The sequence below is a fragment of the Maniola hyperantus genome, chromosome 18, assembly GCF_902806685.2.
Source record: "Maniola hyperantus chromosome 18, iAphHyp1.2, whole genome shotgun sequence".
NCBI lineage: Eukaryota > Metazoa > Arthropoda > Insecta > Lepidoptera > Nymphalidae > Maniola > Maniola hyperantus.
Window position 1 is genome coordinate 3972292 of NC_048553.1, and position 25949 is coordinate 3998240.

At 39.0% G+C, this 25949-nt stretch overlaps 1 protein-coding gene across 1 annotated transcript; it reads left to right on the plus strand.

Moving 5' to 3' along the window:
• Positions 1-151: 151 nt before the first annotated feature.
• Positions 152-25936, plus strand: LOC117990777 (lysM and putative peptidoglycan-binding domain-containing protein 2-like). The gene is made up of 4 exons (XM_034978276.2): positions 152-361; positions 457-743; positions 18182-18406; positions 19020-25936. Exons 1-3 carry the CDS (start codon positions 152-154, stop codon positions 18387-18389), a joined length of 705 nt encoding a protein of 234 aa, XP_034834167.1. The 3' UTR covers positions 18390-18406; positions 19020-25936.
• The last annotated feature ends 13 nt before the right edge of the window (positions 25937-25949 follow it).

Sequence of the window (25949 nt, forward strand, 5' to 3'; positions counted from 1 at the left end):
TTTATCATACATAATTAGAAGTTATTAACTGAAACAAGACAACTAAGAAAACGGATTGTTAAATTCTTCTTTAGCTAACTTCACGCATGTCGACTGTTTCTTACTTCTCTTCATTGCTTTGACTTTGTCAAAGTCAAACATAAATGAATAAATGAACTTGTCATTTTTGTCATTTTGTGGTACGTCAAATATGGAGGAGGATCGTCTTTTCGATGAAAGAATTTCAATCCGGGAATCTGCCCGTCCGCTCAAGAAATACGGGAGCACATGCAACCACATGAAAAGGAACGAGGAGTACATCAAACATGTAATGGCAAAAGACGATACGTTGCAAGGGATTGCATTAAAATATGGTGTCACAGTGAGTGTGATCATAATAGACACAATATTTAAATAATAGTGGTGGTGTTAAGCCTGGTGGAATGGTATTAAAGTGAACGTGTTGTTTGGTTGTAGATGGAGAAGATAAGGCGGGCTAATCGTCTATTTGCGTCGGATAGTTTGTTTTTGAGAGAGTATTTGTTGATTCCTGTAACCAAGGAGTCTCCATTCTATGAGAATGGAGAGAGGGTAACAGAACCTGCGCCACCCAGCCACCGCGCGTCGATCGCAGGGATGCCAACCAGGGATTTCTCACCCGGAAGTCCTGATGAGAAAGAGTCATTTGACAACTTTCTCAATAGACTGGACTCTTCCATTGCTAACATCAAGAAACATGTAGAAAAATCCAAGGAGAATAGCGAGTAAGTATTCCCTACGCTTTCTATTTTTGTTTTAATGTTGCACAGAAAACTATTAGTTGTGAATAAAATTAAAATAAATGCAACATAGGAGCTGTTTAAGTTAGATAGTCATAACAGGTGTCATGTCATTTGATCCTAAAGCGAGGTTTCGATTAGCAACAAAACTTGCAGAACTTGACTTCCGCAAGCTATTTCTACCATGTAAACAATGTCAAGCTCACTTCTGCAAGTTTTGTAACTTGCTGGACTTGCCGCAAGTCACAAATGTATGTAGATGTACAATATTGCTTGAAGTGTTCAGTTCTGCAAGTATAAGAATAACTTTCAAGAAGTTCTTGCTAGTCTAAACCTCGCTTTTGCCCATATTATGGTCTTACCTGATTAATTATTTAATAAATTGATACATGAGCATGTACATGCGAGTTACGTAAGCGGCAACCAGAAGGATTTTTGAAGGAAACGAAGATAGGCTTTTACTAAATTTATATTCTTAAATCTTTACATTTTAACTTAACCTAACGTCTGCGCTCTGCACCGAGGTTAGATGCAGAGTTTCACATAGTGACGACCTAAATCTAATCTAATCTAACCTAACTAAGAGACTGCGTCGAGGTGTGACGACAGACTGCCCCTCTTCACATCTCTCACTTGGTTTAAATACCTTAATGTTAAAATATAGCTAAATCCCAATTAATTGCGGAGTCACGTATGGCAATGAGGTAGTTTCTTGCTGACGGAGCGCTGGACTCATGACCTAGTGAGTTAGCCTTCAAAGATGGTTTGCTGCGTAAGTGATTTGAACTAGGTTATCGTTAGGATATGTAACATGCGGGTAAACAACTAAATGCAACCCTTAACCATTTATTAGTAAACAATGTATTTCTATCAATTAAGTCTCTTATGATTTATAATAATTATTTATTCTGAAATAGGTATATTTATTAAAAAATATTTGCCGACTATTTAAGTAAGTAGGTATATCTCATATTTTGTGTTTTCCAAAAACTTTACTTAAGTAAGTATAAAATTTGTAAGTTAATAGCTCAGAACTAACAATAATTAATAATTATAGGTACAATAGAACATAAATTATTATGCTTTAAAGTCAAATACAGTATCAGAATGTTCTACATAAAGGACATTGAACTGATATGTGTTGAGTTATTTGATGTATGCTCTTCAATTGCCACATAAATTACATATTTACTACAAATATAAATACTTGAAACTACATCATAAGCAAATTATGTCCTTCCCTAAGTTTAACATTTTCTTGTACTGTATAGAGAATTTAACAAACAATATTATAATACAAAATACTTCTGACATGCCATTTTAACTTTATGTGTCAAATTTCATGTCAAAAGTATGATTTTAGGCAAGAAATATTGTACATCAACCTTTAGAATGAAATTTCGGTTTTTGTTGGCCTCAACGACAGAGACAACACTCTATGAAACCACCATCTCTGTCTAAAGGTGTGTGATGTACAATATTTTCTGCCGCATACTATACTAATTACTATGCAGGATGGGAGGTTGGGGGTTTGGTCCCGGGTATGAACCTTTAACGTTTTAGAGTTACATGTGTTTTAAGAAATTAAATATCACTTTCTTTTAGGATGAAGGAAAACATCATGAGGAAACCTGCATGCCTGAGAGTTCCCCATAATGTTCTCTGATATGCACTGGGTGGTTTGCGAGGTCTGCCAATCCACATTAGCCAGTGTAGTAGACAGTGGCCAAGCCAAACCCTTCTCCATCCATGTTCAGTAGTGGACCAGCAATGGGTTGATTATGATAATGATAATGCGAGATTAAGGTCTGAAAGGGAGCAGTTGATATAATGTCATAGTAATCAGTTTTTAATTTTCCTAAACTAAATTCATTTAACTAATTTCTATAACTAACTAGCTTATGCTCGCGAATTCGTCCGCGTAGACTACATGAATCAAACCCCCATTTAAACCATTTAGGGGTGAAATTTCGATAAATCCTGTCTTAGCGATACTGACTCTTTACAAAGAACACATCCTCCAAATTTCATGTCTCTAGGACCAGCAGTTAAGGCTGTGCGTTGATATATATAAGTCTTTGCCAGGACTTTGAATTTTATATATACAGATTATTTAATTCTATAACTAATTATTCAAAAAGCAAGATACCAAGGTTATTATTAAACTCATGAAGATATCATTGCGTAATTATATTTATTAAATTCACTACAAAGATAAAACTTAATTACTGGGTATATATTGAACAAATATACCAGCACTCGTAAGTTAGTTTTGATAAAATATGTTTACAATAGACTGATAAGAGTTCAGTTAAGTTGGTAGATATCTTCAAATGGTGATGTTTGAATATAAATGGTTAGAGGATACAGTCTTCTAGCATTGAAAAAACCGGCCAAGTGCGAGTCAGGCTCGCGCAACGAATACGAATCGCATACGAATGTGTGCACAAACGCCCATACGCACATGATGGAGTAATAGTACGGCGGAATACCGTAGTAAAAGATGAGGGAGATTGTTCTCCGCGGACAATAGTCCCTCGTTTGCGGATGCCCTAAGTCTGAGTGGAGACAGTAAAGTCTAGATTCTAGAACATTCAGAGCAAGCATGTACCGTTACAAAGAACCGTAATTATGATCGCCGTTTGGCTGTGTCAAGTTAACAAAGAATCTTTTTAGTGTTTTTTTTATTGTATTGTACTTGTAGCAACTCAAGTAACAATCGACGAAGGTCTTACCAGATACTTGCGAACCTAATACTTAACCGAACTAACTAGAGATAATTTAAAATATAAGTTAAAATCCTGTTCTATTAACAAAATATTTCCCCATTTTTGAATTAAATTAAATTTAATATCGTAATAAGTGCCTCCAATGTAATGTAACAATGTAAATTGTTTATAGAAACACTTGTATGTACTTATTGATAAGTAGACGGAATGACACGCTTCATCTATTCTAAACCTTCGTGGGTTTTTTGCTCTAAAGGACTTGTTAAACATTCTTTATGTTGATAATAAACAAGAAAATACTAATTTAATCATCATCATCGTCAACCGATAGCCGTCCACTGCTGGACACAAGTTCCTTGTAGGGACTTCCACATGCCATGCTCTTGCGCCACCTGAATTCAGCAGCTCCCTATAACTCGTTTGATGGGGGGGTCTGTTAACACTGCGCTTTCCGATGCGAGGTCGCCATACTAGCTCCTTGGAACTTATTACATACCTACTTATTTATTTTTAAATAACGACGTGGATATATTAGGCCAGTAAATAAAGAATTTAACCTCGCACTAAATTTCCGATCCAATTTTAATTTTTTTTTAGGTTATGGGTCATAAATCGTAAACGGTAAGTTTTACAAAAAAGTTTACAGGAAACAAAAGATGCGAAATTTTATTAATATAACTGTTGCCGGAAAAGGATAGCACTAAATTTAGACCTGTTAATTTAGTTTAGTTTATAGATTGTGTTCAAGAGAATCGGCCCCAAATGTGTATTCATTCTTACATGCAACCTTACATGCAAATCATTTCAAATCATTTCATTTCATTTCATTGAGATGATCACTATGGGAACTAGATAACTTTTCAAGCAAATCTGTCATTTAATATGGATCAGAAATAGACGGCAAACTCAGGAATCAGGACTGAAAAGATTCATTCAGGGCTCCGTATATAAACTACGGTCTAATTTAACAATTTATCTCGTGGGGGGCTTCGGCCGTAGCTAGTTACCACCCTAAAGCAGTGCCGCCAAGCGATTTAGCGTCCCGGTACGATGCCGTGTAACCAAAGGGGTATGGGTTTAATAAAACTGCCATACCCCTTTCAGGTTAGCCCGCATCCATCTTAGGTTGCATCATCACTTACCACCAGGTGAGATTGCAGTCAAGGGCTAACTTGTATCTGAATAAAACAAAAAAAAGAACGATGTCGCGGAAATCTTCGAATCGTAAAACATGGCTCCACGCGCATGTTTGACGCGAACAACACTTTCTATGCGTCCGCGCCGGTCACATGACGGTGAACGGCTATTGCCTTTCTCATTTTCCGCACTAGTCATTAGATCACATTTTTATGCGTTTGCGTACAACATAAGTGGCATTATGACTAAGAGCGTTCAAGGTCGCTAAATAAGTGAATAATTTTATTGAGACTTAGAAATTAAAAACTACAATAAGATATCAGATAATAGTTATTATGAGGAGAATCGTACGAAAAAAACCGGTCAAGTGTGAGTCAGACTCGAACACGAAGTGTTCCGCACCTGCGCATCGTACAAGAAATCTCAAACCTGTACCTATAGTAAAAATTTGCAAGTTAATGACGGACAGCGCTATCTTGCTTCGATTTAGTTAACTAATTTGGTCAGGAACACAAATCTTAATTTTTTTGCCAAATTACACGAGTCTAAGTCAACGAAAATTGGCAGACACGACACACAGATAGACAGACAACGAAGTAAAAGCTGAAAGAACTTAAAATATAGAGCTAACTAGATTCTAAGTTATCAGATTATTATTATGTTAGATAGTGTGCCGATAGAATTACTACTTAATTACTATAGATACTTACTTAATTACTTAATTACTAATGTAATTATGGATTAACCTAAATCTATAAATAATTTTACCGTCTTTACATAAATACGAGACAAGATAACACAATATGATAAAATTCGCATGAGAATTAAAACCTGTATTTGTTCTCACAATCATTACATTCTTTGGACTTTGTAGTTTTAGGTACTTAAGTATTTTAAGTAATCAAATTACCTTCCAGAAGTTTGTACTTCTGCCTCACTAAAATTGTGAACCAAATCACTTTACCCTTGTCGTCTGGTAGATCCACTCAATCGAAGTGTCTACTGTCTGACGAACTTGACATCTTTAGTCTTTTGAAGTTCATTGTCTGGTTTTGATGTTAACGGAAACGAAGGCACCTCTATTCTATCAGTACCTTATTTCGAGTAGTCATGGACGGCTCCTCGTCGGATCTAGTAACCAAAAGGACTGAAAACCAAAAGGTCAACGGTTCAAACCCCGCCCGTTGCACTACAATTGTCGTACCTACTCCTAAGTCCTAGTACAAGCTTGACGCTTAGTTGGAGAGGAAACGGCAACGCATCATCATGAAAACGCAAACGTGTTTATTCACCGCGAAACGGAGCTCATTCCACCTCACTCCGACTTTCCGAAATATACCCGTTCCAATAACCGATAGTGTCGAGCTTCTAGGAATCAACATATCGTCCAATCTCAACTTTAGACAGTGCATCGAATCCAAAGCAAAAACTGCTGGCAAGAAACTTGGCTTCCTCAACAAAGTCAAACGGTAGGTACTTCACGTCGGAACAGCTTCTTACCCTGTACCAAGAACAAGTTCGACCTTGCATGGAGTACTGCAGCCATTTATGGGATGGCTCTGCCAAGTATCAGCTTGATGCATTGGATTCGGTGGACTGTCGCACTAGAAGACTCATTGGTGACGAAGCGCTGGTCAATTCTAAACTTCAAAGATTGAAAGATCGGCGCAAAGTTGCCTGTCTATTAGCATTTTACAGGATATATTTCGGAGAGTGTGCCGAAGAACTTTTCAACCTGGTTCCTCCTTCACCTTTCTACTACAAGGTCTGCACCCTTGCTTATCGTAAAATGTTGCTTAATAAATCTGTAACTTTGAAGTCGTTTTGATGACTCTTTCCTAGTATTTCTCTGTGTCTATTATTTAGTTCCGACCGATTACGATGTAGCATATAATATGGCATGATAATAAAACTTCTTTTTTCGTAACTCTGTCCTAGTCTTAGAGCAATGTGTCTATTGATTTTATTTGTAATGCTTTCGTACTGCAGTAGTTCCAAACTTTCGATACCACTTAAAAGTTTCTAAACGATCATTCTTGGCTGCGATTCAAGAGCTGTGTAATATTTCAACATGCTTTACTTATTTGATTTTATTACAACCGTAAAGCTCGTTAATCATGTCTTCTGTTTCTTTAGAGGTTAGGAGTTTTGGTTACTGGCAACAAAAAATGGTTTAACATCTGGAAAGTACAACTCTATGTTATTGTGATTCGAACTACGGTAAATCTCAATATTTTCCAGCAAAACCCAAGATTTACCAAATCTTACTAGTACAATTCCGAGCTGTGAGTAGGCTTATTGGCAAGAAAAATCTCAATGATGAGGATATGTATAAAATAATGGAGAAATAGCTGACTGACATATCAACGTACAGAATAATAGCTAGGTCTAGAAACTTCAAATTTTGTATCAGTTCTTTTTATAACGTAGATCCTAAGAAAGGATTTTCAGAAATTCCACCCCAGCCAAGCAGGGTGGGGTCAGTCGTGTTTATGATATTGAAAGAGTCTTGTGATTTTTGACTGAGAAAATTCGCGTACGAATTTATTCTCTTTAATGCACCGAGAAGAACTAATGTTGACCATGGACGTAAGCATGAGAAAAACACCTAACGATTCAAGCAAAGCGAAATTTTTTGCATTTTTGTTCGTAATTGCGATCACGAACCTTGGTAAAGAGCAATGGTCAAGACTAAAAAGCAATGGAGTATGAAACTTTAAAAAAATATTATTTAACCCTTTTTTAACCAAATTTTATCTGACCAAACCTTACCTTAGTTTGAATTGTCCCTGGATTGAGCAAAAGCTTATCTCTGAAATGTATAATATAACATTAAAAATAATATATTTAGCACGAAAACTTGCAGGATTTGTACGAAACAAAGCGATTTCGTACAAATCCTTATTTTGTACGTCTTCAAAAAAACAGTCTTCGAATAATATACAGTTTTGATATGAGAAATTATTTCTGGATCATTCCAGATTAACTCATGTTAATAATTAAGTTTATTGAATTCTAAACAAAAAGCAGGATATCTTCAGAGTTAACTGAGCGAGAGGGCTATTGAATAAATCATGAAACACTATAAATGTGCTTTCATAACATCGTTCTGAATTTTGGCTGTTTTACGACGCCGGTTACAAACATTCGTCATATTTTATAAACCTGTTGAATATAGCACTAAACTGAATCTTATTCCATAACAATAAAGTTCAAGATGCCCGTTTGACTTGACCGAGGAAGTCGTGAGTGGTCAATTGTCAGTGTGATCTTAATTCAGCACTGCACGTCTATAAATAATGCCTTTGTGTGCTCACTGTGAATGCTTGTACCATTAGGCAGCACTGCGGTTTTAAATTTTTACAGGGAGGAAGGATTAATTATTGGGATAGGTATTTTTAACATGTGGTTCCCCAAACACAGATAACTTTGTTTATGTATTAGGTTTTCCCGTCTTCTATTGTCAACGGACAAGAAATCAAATAAATATGGCAAAAGTCACGTCATAGGAAAGAAAACTTGTCACAGAACTGGAGAAGTACCTAGTCGAAATGAGTTACAAACCTGAAATTTGGTATTTGGTTGTGGAACGTTGACCCAAAATTTTGAAATTTAATGAAATTATTTTTCAGGAGGTTTCTATTTTTTCTTACCGTAGCCTAAGTCTAGCTCTAGAGCTCATTGAGTAGAGTATCTACGATTTTTTTTTAAATCCTAATAAATAAAGAAATGAGGGTTGCTTATCATTGGGACATACATAGGCTCTTCATGACTGTACGCGCCGCTTGGTGCACCTTATCGTTTTAGTGGTGGCAACACAAAATCGGAGTGATTTTAGTTTTCTAAGTGAAATGTCAAAATTGTCAATTATTATAACCTTACTTTTCATTACAACCTATAACACGAGTGAAAGCCTTTTATTGGAGAAAATAGGATCCTCAAGCCGAATATAGCTCCCAACAAGTTCTTGTATTGAACAAATGGCGACCTTAAGACACGGACCTACGTGAATCAACACAAATTTTGGGCAAAATACGCGCCGATCATAAGTGTGATTGGCCATTGACATCGATGTGCCATTGACGATCGCAGCTGCGGGGCTCAAGGAGCTATCTACATCCTACAACCACTACTATAATATAGCTACGGGCAAGCAGCAAGAACGTGGACGTGGATTCTACGGGCCACGGCACTCAGCAATCAACGCAGCACCACCAATTCAGCTAAGTGTCCATGCCTTTCCCGCTATATTAACTCTAATCCCTATTTATCCCAAGTGACTAGTAGCCTAGCTTTCATTTATGTGTCAGTGCCAACTCTAATTAGGTGGATAGGTACCTACCTACCTACACTAAACAATTATTGGGTGTTGTAAGGCTGACTTGATAGTTGCTGTTAGGCACCATTGTTGGCTCTGGTAACGCCAGCTGAAGTGATAAACAGACCAGGTTTATACATGGAGTGGGGTAAGAAATAGTTATTTGTTCTATTTGTGATAAATTAGAGTTGATATTCCTGTTTTAAAGGAATAAGAATATAGCATAATAGGAATATATAATATATAGGAATATCAACTACATAGAGTTGAGATTTAATTGAATTTTAGTTGTTAATTACAAGTTGCATTGCTGTTGATCAATTTACAATCATAGAATCATGTCTGATGCTAAGTTAAGAGAACTTATGGTAAAACGTAGCTCGATAAAGGGACGCTTAACTAAATTTAAGAATTTTCTAACTCATCATGAGTCCTTAAAGTCAGTAGACGAGATAGAACAAACTAGATTAAATATCCAGCTAGGAAAAATTGATAGCTTATCTACCACATTCGAAGAAATACAAAGTCAGATAGAAGTTTTGAACTCGGCAGAAATAGATCAGGAACTTGAGGAGCGTGACTCCATTGAGCTCGAATTTGCTAGCTTGATTGCTACAGCCCAACAATTTCAAAACAAGTACAATCAGGCTAGCAATCCTAATGTACAGCTAGACGGTTCCTCTCATTGTTGCCACGAGCAACCGGGTATAGGCTTCAGGCCTCCTACCTTACAGATAGGAAAATTTGATGGGAGCTATAGTAAGTGGCTTGAGTTTCGCGACCTATATTGCTCTCTTGTCCACAACAACAAGCGAATACCTACTCCGATCAAGTTTTGCTATCTTAACTCCTATTTGGAAGGTGAGGCCTCACGGGTAATAAGTAATCTTGAAGTCACAGATGCCAATTACGACAAAGCGTGGGACTTGCTGTGTGAGAGGTACGACAATAAGCGTCTGTTAATCAAAGGCCACTTAAACTCTTTGTTAAGTTTTGATATAAAACCAAGCGACACCGATAAAGTTCTCAGGTCTATTGTGGACAACATTAATAAGAACTTGCGAGCACTTTCAAGCTTAGGCGAAGCAACTTCACATTGGGACACTTTGATCATCCATATAGTTTCTTCTAAGCTTGCAAGTCAAACCAGTATGAAGTGGGAAGAGTATAGGAATTCTATTAAGGACACTCCTACTCTCGAGCAGTTTAACAAGTTTCTTAAGGACCGGGCCGACATACTAGAAACTTACAATCACCCAAGGTCAACCAGCAATTCTAACAGTGAATCAGGCAATAACAGTAGGAAGAAGCGGCCCCAAACCAATGTTTTTGCGACGCGACTATCACAGCATCCCGAGACTGTTAAGGCTCATGCTCCACTATGCGAGGTCTGCAATGGCGTACACAGAATCTATGACTGTGAGGATTTTAAAAATAAAACTGTCGAGCAGCGGCTGGCGCTAGTTAATAGTTTAAAACTTTGCCGGAACTGCCTCCGGGGGGGCCACAGTGCATATTTTTGTCGCGCTGGATCTTGTCGCACATGCAGAAAGCGCCATAATTCTTTGATTTGCAGTAATAGCCAACAACTATCTCCTCAGGACAGCGCTGCCACTGCAACTAGAACCGCGTCCCCACCTGCAGTAGACCTCACAGTTAACTTAGCTAGAGATAATGTTAAAAGGATTACACTTCTGTCCACAGCCTTGGTCGAGGCGGTCAACCCAGTCAACAAAAGAACTGAAGTTGTTCGCATTTTACTCGACTGTGGTGCGGAGTCCAGTCTCATTTCCAAAGGACTACAAGATAGACTAGAGTTACAATCGTCCCCCATGGAACCTGTCAATTTAATAGGGATAGGCAATTTAACTTCTCACTGTACGAACGAACTTTGCTCGTTTCAATTGAAATCTCTGCACAGTGACTATGTAGCGGAGTTGACTTGCCCAGTACTACCTGAGCTCACAGGTGATATCCCGAGGTTATCAATCAACACAAACAATCTCAAATTCCCTACGGATGTTCAGCTAGCCGATCCGAGTTTTTACGAGCCGTCACCAATTGACGTGCTGGTCGGCGCTGACCTATTTTGGCACATAGTAGGATGCGAGCGTCAATCATTAGGCACAAACAAACCTTATTTAATAAATTCAGAGTTCGGCTGGATTTTATCTGGTCCTATTAATTCGGGAACTCGCCCTTCTAACATAAGATGCAATTTTCAAGTTTCAAGTCCCCAATCAGATAATCTCGACAAGTTGCTGAATCGATTTTGGGAGCTGGAAGAACCCTCACCCAAGAAACTATTGAGTGAGGATGAGAAGATATGTGAGGAACACTTCCAGGCTCATACAACTCGAGACTCCTCAGGTAGATTTTGTGTGAGGTTACCCCTCAAGGACATTCCTGACTGCTTAGGAAATTCATACATAACTGCTAAGAAAAGGTTTTTCAATTTAGAGAAGCGTTTTAAGGCACAGCCTGAACTTAAGTCTCAATACACTGAATTCATCAATGAATATCTCAATTTAGGCCATTGCTCTATTTTAAATGTGGCAAGACTAGAACCGTCCTATTTTTTATGCCACCACGCTGTCTTTAAGCAACAGAGTGAATCGACAAAGCTGAGGGTCGTTTTTGACGCTTCGTGCCCTACATCATCGGGTTTTTCGGTTAACGACTTGCAGTACGTAGGCCCTACAGTACAAGACACGCTCTTCTCCATCCTATTACGTTTTCGTCAACACCGCTACGTGCTGACGGGTGACATCGAAAAGATGTTTCGTCAAGTCATTGTGCACGAAGATGATCGTAACTTGCAACTAATTCTATGGAGAGACAATGAGCATAGTCCTCTGCAAACTCTGAGACTCAATACAATAACGTACGGTTTTGCGAGCGCTAGCTATCTGAGCACTAAGTGTTTATGGCGTTTAGGCGAGGAGTGTGAAGACGACTTGATAAAGACAATCATTCAGCGGGACTTCTATATGGACGATTTGCTAACTGGAGCCGATACGATATCAGATCTACATCATATCTTGGCCACAGTTGTTTCGGTTTTACGCTCAGGTTGTTTTCCGCTGCGAAAGTTTAAATCTAACGTGCCTTCAATTTTCGAAAGCGCTGTCATAGACCCATTAGAAAATTTAACGCTAAGCGAGTCCACCAGCACTTTAGGATTGCAATGGAAACCATCCACTGACACCTTGAACATCGTAGTGAGCATTCCAGACCACGCCGATGATTATATAACAAAACGATTAATATTGTCGCATTCATTCAAAATATTCGATCCCTTAGGCCTTATAAGCCCTTGTACGATCAGATCCAAGATACTTATGCAGGAGTTATGGCGTCGTAACATTGATTGGGACGAACCAGTCCCTTGTGATTTGCAGGAAACTTGGGATGATTTAAAACAGGATCTGAACAAGTTAGAACTTATTGAAATTCCCAGATTAGCTCTTTGCTGCTTACCTGTTACCCTGGAGCTTCACTCTTTTTGCGACGCGTCGGCTTTAGCGCACGGTTGTTGCCTCTATCTAAGGTCCGTCGACAGCGACGGACAAGTGGTAGTCAGACTGCTCTGCGCCAAATCAAGAGTGAATCCTAGCAAGCCGACTACGACTCCTCGGTTAGAATTGTTGGGTGCCCTACTAGCTGCTCGGTTGTGCAAGGCAGCTCTCGAGTCACTACGCTGCACGATTTCACGTAGCGTGCATTGGAGTGACTCCAGTGTCGTGTTAGGCTGGCTGCACACCAACCCTAGCAAATTAAAAACATTCGTTGCTAATCGAGTCGTGGAAATCTGCGAGACTACTACACCAACAAACTGGCGTCACGTGCCAACGAATTATAACCCTGCGGATTTGATTTCTCGAGGCACCAAGGCTGGCAGCCTCCTAAACTCACAATTATGGTGGTCAGGTCCGAAATTTTTAACAGAATCGGAGTCGGAGTGGCCGGTTTTAGGAGAACAGATCGAAGGTGATCTACCTGAAATAAAAATTCACTCGATTCAAGTCTCTGAGAACCTCATTCCTTTTGAAAGGTTTTCCAACTTAATGAGATTGAAACGAGCATTCGCTTACACTTTGCGGTTCATACATAACGCTAAAAATCCTAAAGCCAAACGAGTTGGACCTTTAACGGTCGATGAATTAAGCCAATCGTTTATCTGTATTTGTAAATTCGCTCAGCTCCAATCATTCTCGAATGAATACCAAGCTTTGATTAAAAGGCGCGATGTTTCAGCTCAAAGTAACCTTAAATCGCTCAGTCCTTTTGTAGATGAGCGAGGCGTTATGCGCGTAGGTGGTAGGCTAGAACATTCAAACTACGATTACAACAAGAAGCATCCTATATTATTGCATTCAAAGCACCATTTGTCTTATTTAATTTTTCGATACGAGCATATTCAGCAAATGCATGCCGGCCCTCAGCTATTGTTATACACGGTGCGAAACTATGTCTGGCCATTAGGTGGAAGACAACTAGCACGCCGCACGGTACGCGATTGTGTACGGTGCAGACGTTTTCAAGGAAAAACGGTTACGCCTTTAATGGGTCATCTTCCATCACAGCGTACTACACCAGCATTTCCTTTCGAAACCACAGGCGTTGATTTTGCGGGCCCATTTACTATCTTAAATAAGAAAGGCCGCGGTTCAAAGACCTTCAAATGCTACTTGTGTCTCTTTATTTGCTTTAGATATAAGTGTGTACACCTAGAAGCAGTGACCGAACTTTCCAAAGAGGCCTATATCCTAACGCTACGTAGATTTATCGGTCGCCGTGGAAAACCGCGGGAAATCTTCAGCGACAATGGGAGAAACTTTGTTTCCGCCGCTACAGAGCTAGGTAATTTCTTAAAGGATGGTCCAAATCTTGTATCTGACTTTTCTGCAACTGAGCAAATCAAATTTCATTTTATCCCAGCTTACGCCCCTCATTTTGGAGGTTATTGGGAGGCAGGTATCAAGTCAGCCAAGCAGCATTTAAGACGCGTTATTGGTAGTTCCAATTTGACCTATGAGGAGTTGTCCACTTTGTTCGCACAGGCGGAAGCTATTCTGAATAGCCGTCCCCTAGGTCCTATCTCGTCCTCTCCGACAGACCTTCAATCCCTCACCCCAGGGCACTTTCTGATTGGCCGGCCCCTGACATCGCTGCCAGACCCGGCCCTGGAAGCAGAAAAAACGTCTAATTTGCAACGCTATGAACGGGTGGAACAAGCACGCCAGCATTTTTGGAGACGCTGGCAAAACGAGTATATAAGCGAGCTGCAGCAGCGCCTGAAGTGGCGCACTAGCAAAGGGGGCAGCCTACGCGTGGGTGACCTGGTCCTCTTGCAAGAAGAAGCCTGCCCACCACTTCACTGGCGTTTGGGTCGCGTGAAGCAGCTGTTTCCGGGCATAGATGGAATCGCTAGAGTAGCTGAGGTCACGACGCAAAGAGGCGACGTCCGAAGAGCGCTCACAAGGCTTTGTCCTTTATGGAGTGAGGGTGAAACCTGCGGCCCCGGATGTTCTGCAATACCAGGAGGTATTCCAGGGGGGGAGTCTGTACGCGCCGCTTGGTGCACCTTATCGTTTTAGTGGTGGCAACACAAAATCGGAGTGATTTTAGTTTTCTAAGTGAAATGTCAAAATTGACAATTATTATAACCTTACTTTTCATTACAACCTATAACACGAGTGAAAGCCTTTTATTGGAGAAAATAGGATCCTCAAGCCGAATATAGCTCCCAACAAGTTCTTGTATTGAACAATGACTAATAACACATAAACACTCAACTAGATAGCTAAATAAAAAAAATCACCTGACAATGTTAATTAATAAGATTAGTGCTAACAGTATAATTATGCGCAATTCCATTCTTATCTCATACATAGAGGCACATAGATATGTGAGGATTGATTTGTTTTTCTACGTATCGATTTTCTGATGTTTTACTGCTCTGTGCCCTGTGGCTGTTTATCATCATGAACATCGCATCGCCGGCTCACTACAGAGCACGGCTCAGGGGTTTTGACCCTTCAACGCTGGCCATGTGCGGATTGGTAGACTTCACACACCTTTGAAAACGTTATGGAGAACTCTCAGGTTTGCAGGTTTCCTCACGATGTTTCCAATGGTTCCAATCGAACCCCCGACCTTCGATTAGAAGGCGCACGTCCTAACCACTAGGCTAGCACAGCTTGCTAGGCTATCACAGCCTGTGGCTGTTATTTACTTAATAGTAACATTTTGCTGTATGAATAAAAGTTCTAAAAAACTTCGGTTTATCTCAGTTTGACCGTTTGTGGTTGTTTTTATTAAGCGAGTTCTGTTTATATCTACCTACACTTTTATCAGTGTTTGTTATTATCTTCCAACTACTACCCACTTCGTCTCTTAAGGTGGATCCACACATGCGCACGCGCACGAACCGTGCTCATAACGTGCATCATACGCGTCACTGTCTCTGTGCACACGTGCATGTCGAACGCGTATATTATGTTTATGTACCTACTCACTCCCAAAAACTCACGTTTCACGAACATGTGCACGCTGTGACTTGTACAAGATGGCGCTCGCAAACCACTCATCGAAATGGCCACATTATGTTCTTATTATGCGCGTTATGTGCACGGTACGTGCGCGTGCGCACTGCGCATGTGTACTTCTGGCTTTAGGCGCAACGCACACCGACAAAGCTGAGGTGCTTTATTTACTTTGGCAAAACATCGACGCGGTATCCTTCAATTCCTCCATGTTATATTTTCAGTGTAACTATTAATTTCAACTGTATGTAAATAACAACTTAAAACGAAAAGTTGTTATCAAAAAGACTCTGCTCTACTCCGTCTGTTTGCGCTGACCCTTAAGCCTTAGTAAGATTTCAACACAATGTCATACGACGCGGACACGGTCCCCTTAGATCATCAGAAATGGAATTTTACTCATTTACTTACAATATTATAAATGCGAAAGTGTGTCTGTCTGTCTGTCTGCTAGCTTTTCACGGCTCAACCATTCAACCGATTTTGACGAAATTTGGTACAGAGATAGCTTATATCCCGGGGAAGGACATAGACTTTCTTTTTATCCCGGAAAATTGAAGAGTTCCCACAGGATTTTTAACAAGCTAAATCCACGCGGACGAAGTCGCGGGCATCATCTAGTAAAGAATAAAAATTTAACTTTTTACTCATGGTAAATGACGACCCTAAAACATAGGGCCCTATAACTAATTACGTAAGCCAGTTCCTGTCACTCCTTTCTCTCGCGCTTATCGCACGATGGTTCTGTCTAGACGGCTTCGTCGAACCTCTGTAAGTAATATCACATCCTTACTCTGTGGTATGGGTGTATAATTCCTATAGTATTCGAAAAATTCCAATAGTATACGATAAAAGAATGATGGCATTAGAATTATTCAAAATAGCCAATCATTAAAACTCCGCGGGCGCATAACTCTTAAACTTTATTTTCGTTTAAATCTTACTGGTGGTACTAAAATTGAAATTGGAAATTTCCATCATATATTTAGTTACATCCGCAACCACGAACTATTTTATTCATATATGTATGTTTATTGTAACAGTCTTATGACGGCTAGGAGATCTCGAATGAATAATTTGATGTGAATCGTAAGCGTAAGCTCACACTGTTGACACGTCGTACGACAAAATATCGTCCTTACATTTTATATGTTACACAAATAATCCTCCTAACATATAAAACACAAAAATGTTTCTACCTATGTCCGTTATAGACTTTGAAACCATCCAACCGATGTGCCTCAGACCGGTTTTATTAGAAAGCCATCAATAATACTAAAATGGTTGTACACGAATATAAAATGCATTAGGCAAATTTTTAGCGTAGTAGCACACGCTGAGTATCCGCTACTACGAAATGAGTAGTAACAGTTAACAGTTGTTTTATAAACTTGCTTTGTCAGCAAACAAACGGACGTGGGATCACCGATGCTGTGACAAATGCTGCTCCAAAGAAACTTCTAATTATTGCTTTCGTTTATCTGCCTCATATCGATTTTTATTCGCCGCAGATGAAAGCTGGTTCTACAATTTGCATGTAGAGATTATCTGGAATAACGGGACGTAGAAAAATACCTAGTCTGGTAATGAATATCCAGCTTGAAAAATTTGTCTTCCAAAGTTTTTTTATCATCTTTGATCATCTAGTCGTGGTATAGTGACAGACAAAGAAAGTGTTGATATATATAGTGGTGTCTTAAAACAAAAAGTCGCTTATGTGGCCTTATAATTTTATGCTGACTAGTAGTTCGAAAAGAACTATTTGATGTGGGAAATAAGTAGTGGGTACATTCAAATGGGAGTGAGCAATATTTACACTTGAGGAACCTTGAGATACAATTTATCAATTAAAAAATCCAGTGGTACGCATCCCACGCGATTTTAATCTACTTACGTCCGTTGCATTTTCATATTGTGAACAATTTACAATAAATTTTATTTGGAAGCAAAATAAAGCGGTCTGTGGGTCAGATACTCCAAAAAAGCGCTGAACTCACTGAGAGTACAATACAATAATGCATTCAGAATGCTGCTGGGGCTGCCGAGGGGCTGTAGCGCTAGTGGAATGTTCACGGAGGCCAGGACTGATGGCTTTCATGCCATCATCCGTAAAAAGATGGCCTCCCTCCTACAGCGTCTTCGTAGCAGTTCCAACAGCATTCTGGGTGCAATTAAAGAGAGGATAGGCTGCCCAATAATTAAGCATTGGGTGGCTGTGGCCACCGGGCGCCTAGAGCTGCCACGTTAGGCCACTTTATTTAATCAGTAAGCACTAACATTACTAACATAACTATAAGGAAATATTGTTACTAACATACTAACTTTAGTAAATATATAGTTGTAAATTTTAATTATGGACTAGAACTGGTCTGAAATAAAAGATTATTTATTTATTTATTAAAGCTTACATCATCACTTACTTTATATTATAAATGCGAAAGTGTGTTTGATTGTTGGTTTGTTGGTTTTTTGGTCTGTCGGTTTGTTGATTTGTCCTTCAATTACGTCACAGTAAGAGGATGGAGGGAGAAGGAGGTAGGAAATAGGAGAAGGGAGGTGTGATATGTCACATGCTGCGCGTTGTACCCTACAGATTTGTCGTTATAGCGAATTAGGGTTGTGGTTTCTTGGAATTCCGCAAAGTGTGAAGTGAAACACAGTGAGTCAGTAATTTTTTTCCCTCAATTTCAGGTTCGTCAAAGACCTAGAAGACAGTTTCGTGAGGCACCGGCCGACGGCTCGGCTGAGGCAGTCACAGTCAATGGGTGCGTCGACGTCATACAACGAGGTCATCCCCCCGCCCTTGCCTCCCCCGCCCTCGGCGTTGACCCAGGGCCGCAGGGTCGACAGCTCGCTCAAACGACTCGAGAGAGCCCACGACGACTTGTTCCAGTTGTAGCGGCCGAGACAGCGCAGGTACCTTTCTTCTTCATCTTTTATGTTCGTGACGTGCGATATCGGCCAACGGCTCGGCTAAGGCAATCACAATGTGACATCATACAACGAGGTCATCCCCGTCGTCCCTGTCTCTTCCGTCCATGGCTTTGAGCCCACGACTTGTTTCAGTTGTAGCGGCCGAGACAGCGCAGGTATCTATCTACATACTGCACCTATTTCTCCTTAGTCTATGACCTGCACAAACCGCCATGTTGCAACTTCAGATAGGACTGCTTGTTTTGTGATTACTGTTCCAAGCTGTCAGCCAGCAGGGAAAAGTGGTGGTTATCCTTAAAGACGTCACTTGATAGTTGGTGATGACCACGACCGCTCTGTTACGTGTTACAAAGACTTGTAATGTACATCGGCCTTTAGAATGACATTTCGGCTTTGTAGAGCGTTGTCATTGTCACTCATTCCTATATGACGTTTTGTCGGTCTCAACGACAGGGACAACGCTCTACAAATCTGCAATCTCCTTCTAAAGTTCGATGTACATTACTTTACATTATTAAGAAAAAGTGCCTGCGTAGCTTCGAACCCATAAATTGTAATTTCTTCGTAAAGTAAAATATAACGGTTTTCTTTTCAGGTATGCGCGGTTAGAATGAGCGGGATGCTTCTCCGCTGTGACGGCACAGCGCCCGAAGGATCTCTCATCACGGCACCCTAGTGTGGTATACGAAACGATCGTATGAACTGAAAGTACATGCTTGGTGTTATCTTTCACGGCAAGTGATATTAGGTAGTAAATTGTACTGTAATGATCTGCTTTGTTGATTGGGCCGCGTTAGTACTGACAGGGGGCTAGCTTAGAGCCTAAAACATAGTTCGGACTACATTAGTATTTTAGTCGAGTAGCGAGTAATTTAGTAACTAAATGTGCCTGAATACCAAAAATTTAGTCGAGTCGATCCAGTTTATTCTATTTTTTCGGGCGAGTATCGCCCCCCGCCACGCGTCACTTCTCACTGGTTCACCGGTTAAACAAGTCTAAACTTTTCGTTTTAATCGAGTAGCGAGTTCTGCGCGAAAACTACTGAACTAATCTACTCGAACAAAGTGCCAACGATTTTAGTCGAGTAGCGAGTATTTTAGCTAGTAAATTACTCGCTACTCGACTAAAATACTAAAGTAGTCCGAACTAGCCTTTAGGGTGTCTGGTCACTGAAGAGGAGTGGAGCCGATTCAAGCGGGGATATTAGGTTTAGCATCAGACCAATCTGATTTATAATAAACCACGTGATGGACTGTGACCAGTGACTGGACAGTGACCAGATATACACCCCCTCCGCTTCAGTTAACATGCACCCTTAGGTTGTTACCAAACCTACCATAATCGATTAATAGTAGAATGTAAGCAGTCCACGCCGATCGACTGTTCCTACTACATAGAATCGATTACCTCGATTGTTCGATATTTGTCGATTCATGGCGATTTCCGACACCGTCACCGATCCTCATCGATCTTCGATCTCATCGATTTTTTATCTGGCGGGAGCCTACAGGCATAGTCGTACCACCAAGCAATTTAGCGTTCCGATACGATACCGTGTAGAAACCAAAGAGGTATGGGTTTAATAAAAACTGCCATACCCCTTCCAGGTTAGCCCGCATCCATCTTAGATTGCACTTACCACCAGGTGAGATTGCAGTCAAGGGCTAACTTGTATCTGAATAAAAAAAAAAACAACTGGTATCATACAATCGAATTTAAAACGGCCCAAAATGTCTATATCTCGAAAACTTTACTGCTAACACAAACTTGGGATTCAGCATTTTTTCTGAAAAATAGAAATAATCTGGAAACCTATATTATATTAAGATTCTAAAGTCCGAAAGGAGTAGTACTCCAGGCATGAATTGATTTTTTTCACGTGACAATAATATTTATAATATATAATAGGTATCCGCTAAGCTAACCATCTGTTAGTACAAATGTGGCTTTGTTTATATTATCTATGGTCCTATCAAATACAAATCAATATTTGGGAACTGTGGGAGTGTGGACCATTTTGGCTAAGATAATAAGAGACACGATTTCTCACCAGTTACGTATATTTAAGGTTCCTTTTGCCTCCAGTGTAGATAAACACTAGTAATATTAAAAAAAACTGTGACCTTTGGGCCTTCGGGCCCATCGAGCATAATATAACCATTAGAGCAGCCGTACGCGTATAGTGTTTTGTTGGTTCAGGCAATTGGAGACAGTTGAACCAAAATATACCAATCTACAATTATTGTAAAAAATGGTTTAATAAATTTTCAATTATTAGAAGATCCTAATCTTCACTTATTAGAGGTATAAAATCTGTCAAAAAATAAAAAATAGTTATGTACACATGATGAGAAAGTTTATCAATTTATTTTGCAGCGCTTTGGGCTCCAAGAAAGATAGTCAGTTGACACAATTTTTTAATGGCTAACACTGCTCTAAGAGTTATTAATATATTATGCTCGATACAGATCTTATATTGTAGTATATTGTATTAACACATTTCTTACTTGGTGTCTGTGGTTGGGTAGTAAGTGCAGCATTGCGTTGAAACATTCCAAAATTTATCGCTTTGTTAAATTATTATAAACAAAAAATGATTATATCGATAAGCAATAAAATTATGTGAATATCGTTAGAGTTTTAGTGTGTAGTTTATTTTAGAGACTATTAAAAAAATATTCCAAAAGTAATAGGAGAATTAGAACGCATTTTAAATTCGCATATGGTGGACTTAATACCCTACCCTTCTTAAGCTACTCGCATATCTATTCACGCGCCGTACTTGCCGCATTCCTTCCAATGACGTCGTTTAATCTTCGAATACAACAATCTCTATGTACTACCAATTAGGTTGGTCATTCTACATTTATAATTTTTTGATGTGTGTAGCCTTTGCTTATAACTTAATGGCTAGTTGAGACAGTTTGGTTTTGTATATCTTTAGGAATATATTTTTACTGTTTTATACTGTTAAAGATCAAACCATATTTTTATTTAAATTCTCACATATTTTTTCAAGTAAAGTACGCGACAGGTCGAAATGGTAATCGGGGTAAAGACGCCCAGCACACCCGCACAGCCTCCGCGCTACCCCTGTGTGGGATAGCGCGGGTGTGTGGGGCGTCCGCCCGCATCATACCCCTATTGCCATCTTGACATGTCGCGTACTATAAATATCACCACTAACAGGCGTCAGCCAAGAGTCCACCAAATGACAAATCATTGACTCCTAGAAAACATCAGAGAGCGTTAGGCCATCATTAATCAAGAATACCATCTAACAATACATTTAATTCAATGTTTGAATATTTTTTGTATCTATGTCGGCTCGTACGGCGCTTATTGATATGTGTGATCAACTTTATAAACATGAGAATTTTACTTGTCTTTGGCGAATGTTTAAAAACCTTATTTATGATGATGATGCAAACTTATGAACGCGTGTTGATTTTGTTTGTTCGCATTAGTCACAAATGAAATCTTACATATAGTTAGCTTTTTATAATGATAAGAGCTATACGTTATATTATGCAATTTATTTATAAATATTTGCACGTGTTTTCAATATGTGCTTTTTATATGATTTTTTTAGCATTTGCGAAAACTTCGTTTTTGTGTGTGACGCTTCGGCATCGATCGGTATCGGGCATTTATTTATCAAAATCAGTCTGTTGTTACAGTTCTCGCAATTCACGAAGGCAAGTGAACTTTACTTGTGGTTACGTCGTATACATAGGCATTGCGGAAGTGTGCGTGCATGCTGACCAATCAGTCGCGAGCAAGCGCTCGTATACGCACATTTACTGTAGCTTACTTATATATACCGATACAAATTTTTTTTTAAGAATATTAGCCATGTTAAATGATATTCCCCTTTCCTCTCCAACTAAGCTTGTGCTAGGAGTAGGTACGACAATAGTGCAACGGGCGGGGTTTGAACCGTCGACCTTTCGGTTTTCAGTCTCCTCTTTTACCAGTTGAGCTATTGAGGCTCTAAAACTCTATTTAAACACAAACATAAGCCACTCGACCTCGTGAAATGCAAGAACTATATATTTTAACAATAGATGCCACTTAAAGTGGTTTTCTGAGCTGTTAAAATTGTAAAAACTATTAAACTTTTAAATTATTTCCTAATATAATCATCAAAATAACTAACAAAACGAAAAATTGTATTTAGGTAATGTTATGTATGTCGTGTATGTTATTTTAAAAATGATCTTGTTATAGAAATAATGACTTATTTTAAACCAAATTATATCTAATGCTGTTTTTGTATTTTACAAATAATAATTTTATATTAGTAATCTTATCTAACCATACATCATCACATAATCATATTTCTGTATACAAATACGTTTACGTTGAGTGCTGTGGTCGTATGGGAGGTACCGGGTTCGATTCCGGTTGGGTACTGAATCAGCTTTAAGATTTGGTCTGGTGGGAGACTGCGACCGTGGTGATTTAGCGTTCTGGTACGATGCCGCATAGCAGCATGTAGGTATAAAACTTCAATACTCCTTCTACAGAGTCTAGCCCCCATTCGTCTTAGGCTGAGATCTATAAAGCGTTTAGTTCTATTTTCAGACAAGACAGTTAAAACGAGATAGATTTATCTCTATATATAAAATTTAATCGCTGAATGTGTTGCTGATCGCAAATCTCGAGAACAGCTGACCCGATTTCGCTAATTCTTTTTTTATAATATTCCTTGAAGTACGAGGATGGTTCTTACGGAGAGAAAAATTTAAAGTTTTAAAAAAACTTAAAGAATCGACTGTTAGGCGGTACGAAGTTCGCCGGGTCAGCTAGTGTAGAGAAATAAATCTGTCTCATTTTAACTGTATCTTAAGTCTGATTAAAGTTAAACTACGTTTTTATAGCTTAGACTGCTGCGTTGTACCGATATATTGAGATATACTTACTACAAAGATGTGAGACACCTGCCCTACCCACTTATGTTCGCGATCGCAATACGCGATGCGATCAGCATTATTAAATTAGTTGCTATACACATAATAATATGAAATCGAATTTATTGAATCGAAGGGCGGCAACGCATCGGCGGTTCCTCTGGTACTGCAAATATTCATGGGCGGCGGTAATCACTTAACATCAGGTGACCCGCCTGCTCGTTTGCTCGCTATCTCTATTAAAAAAATATCTCTGTACATTGTACAGAATGTATATTGTAGTTAAAGTGTATAAATACGACGTAATTAGCGTACTGAGGTGTCTTCTCCGGTCGTCCATAAGTTTATATGAAAGTATATAAAAGTAGATAGAAATCTTTTTGTATCCCTTGTTACATGTGATAATCTGTTGTGGCGCAAACACATTACTGTGTCTGTTTTAGCGTTTAAACTATAGTGAGTGATTTCCATTATATATAACTAGCTTACGCTCGCGACTTCGTCCGCGTGCCCCTATTTCACCCCCTTAGGGGTTGAATTTTCAAAAATCCTTTCTTAGCGCAGGTAAAGAGCTGGAGAGTGCCATAGGCTACTTTTTATCCCGTGATTTTTTCGTTCCGTTGCTCCATTGCGACGTGTTTGAAGGACAAACTAACAAACTATCAAACAAACACACTTTCGCATTATAGGGTAGTGATAATAGGGGTAGTTATGTAGGCGTGCACACTATAAAACAATATGTAGTCTGATTTAGCCTTTAGACACGCGCAGTACGGCGCGCTTTTCGTCGCGCCTGGAATACTTTGCAACACAACAGAGCAATGTGTTTGTGGCTTTATTTATACTAGTATGATCTCTGATACACTGAACTAATATATCTCTAAATCATCCCTGAACTGTCTGTCTTATTTATTTCGTGACAGGTCTGAAAATCATACTGCCCTTTTCCGCTGGACACATGGTGAAAAGGAGGGAGCCATTGACCTGATCTGTGGGTTTATTTTAACCTTTCAAGTCTGCAATTTGTACCACTTGTCCGAATTAAATAAAACTAGTTGTTTAAATGTAATTTATAAAAATTTAAACTACTACTATACAGACAATTATACAGACAAAACAATACCGCAATATAAGGCGGCCTTTTTAGGCAAGGTTTATGATGTGAGAGTTACGATGCGCTTCTAAAATTAAGATGGCAAAAAATCTAGATAGAATTCCGCGAGCGGAACAATGCGTAGAGTCTGACAGCTGGCTAACAAAAAAAAGAGACTGAAAAAGCGCGGCAAATTCAAAAAATATCAGTATCAAAATTAGTATGACAGGCCTGGAATAACCTAATTTAATAGAACAAAAATAAAAATAAGGAATTTTAAAGTAGGTATAAAAATAGGTTTTTCCAGGTCTGTCATACTAATTTTGGGGCTGCCATACTGATATTTTTTGAATTTGCCGCGCTTTTCCAGTCTCTTCTTTCGTTAGCCAGACATTTGCCAAATTTTTCTTTCTTGTCTTAGAAATATCAGAAAAATGCCATATTTGTGCGGACAAGTCATCCGCGCGTTTGACGCGATTTTTTTGTAATTTTTACTTAGTGCAACAGCGGCACGAAGTGGATTTTCCGTTCAGATTTGCCGAGCAGTCGATGAAGCAGACCTCGTGAGGCTTTCCGCGCGCTGAATTATGGCTAGATTTCTCCATGGCTTTAAAGCTACTGTAATGTTGAACATTAGTGCTGCAATACCTATTGTACTAACTTTAAAAGAAAAATAGTAGACTTTAAATAATTACTGTTGACAGTCAAAATATTTAAATCTGACTGATGTATAATGTAATAGGTACCTGTAATACATAATATACTATGTATAAAACCTATTAAATAACCAAACCAAATTATCTTTTTGTTAAATAATGTTATGTAGCTTTTTTAGTGTATTATAATCGTGATTCGGCACTAAATAACTATTATATTAAAATACCAAGTGTCCACTAGCAATAAAATTTGCAGAAGTAAAGTCTGGCAAGTCAGCAAGCTACACTTGCATTGTGCAAGCACTTGCAACAAGTTAATTTCTGCAAGTATCGGAAGGAAAGTAATTTCCGCTATTTCTTGCATAAAACCTTGTGCCAGTTTTAGGCTGAGATCTTTAGAGCGCACTTTGACTTTGCTCAGACATTACTTAGAATTGAAACGAGACAGTTATGTGGCTGATATAAATCTGTTCCGTTTTAATTCTAAGTAAAGTCTGAGCAAAGTTAAAGTACGCTCTATATATCTCAGCCTTAGGATGAGATCTATAGAGCGCTCTTTGACTTTGCTCAGACTTAAGATTGAGTTAAAACGAGACAGATTTATGTGAGAGATATACATCTGTCTCGGTTTTACTCTGACTTAAGTCTAAGCAAAGTCAGAGTGCGCTCTATAGTTTTCCTTAGTGCTAGTGGACACTTTACATAAGAGTTTTAAAATTTAATGAATGTTGAGCTTGATAGTCTATGGTAAAATAAGAATAAACAATTATCAGACTAATCACACTTTAGATATAAGGAATTGTCGATCGAGTCATTGATGTTGATCTTTAATAAATATTTTACTTGAAATCTATCTTTTTAA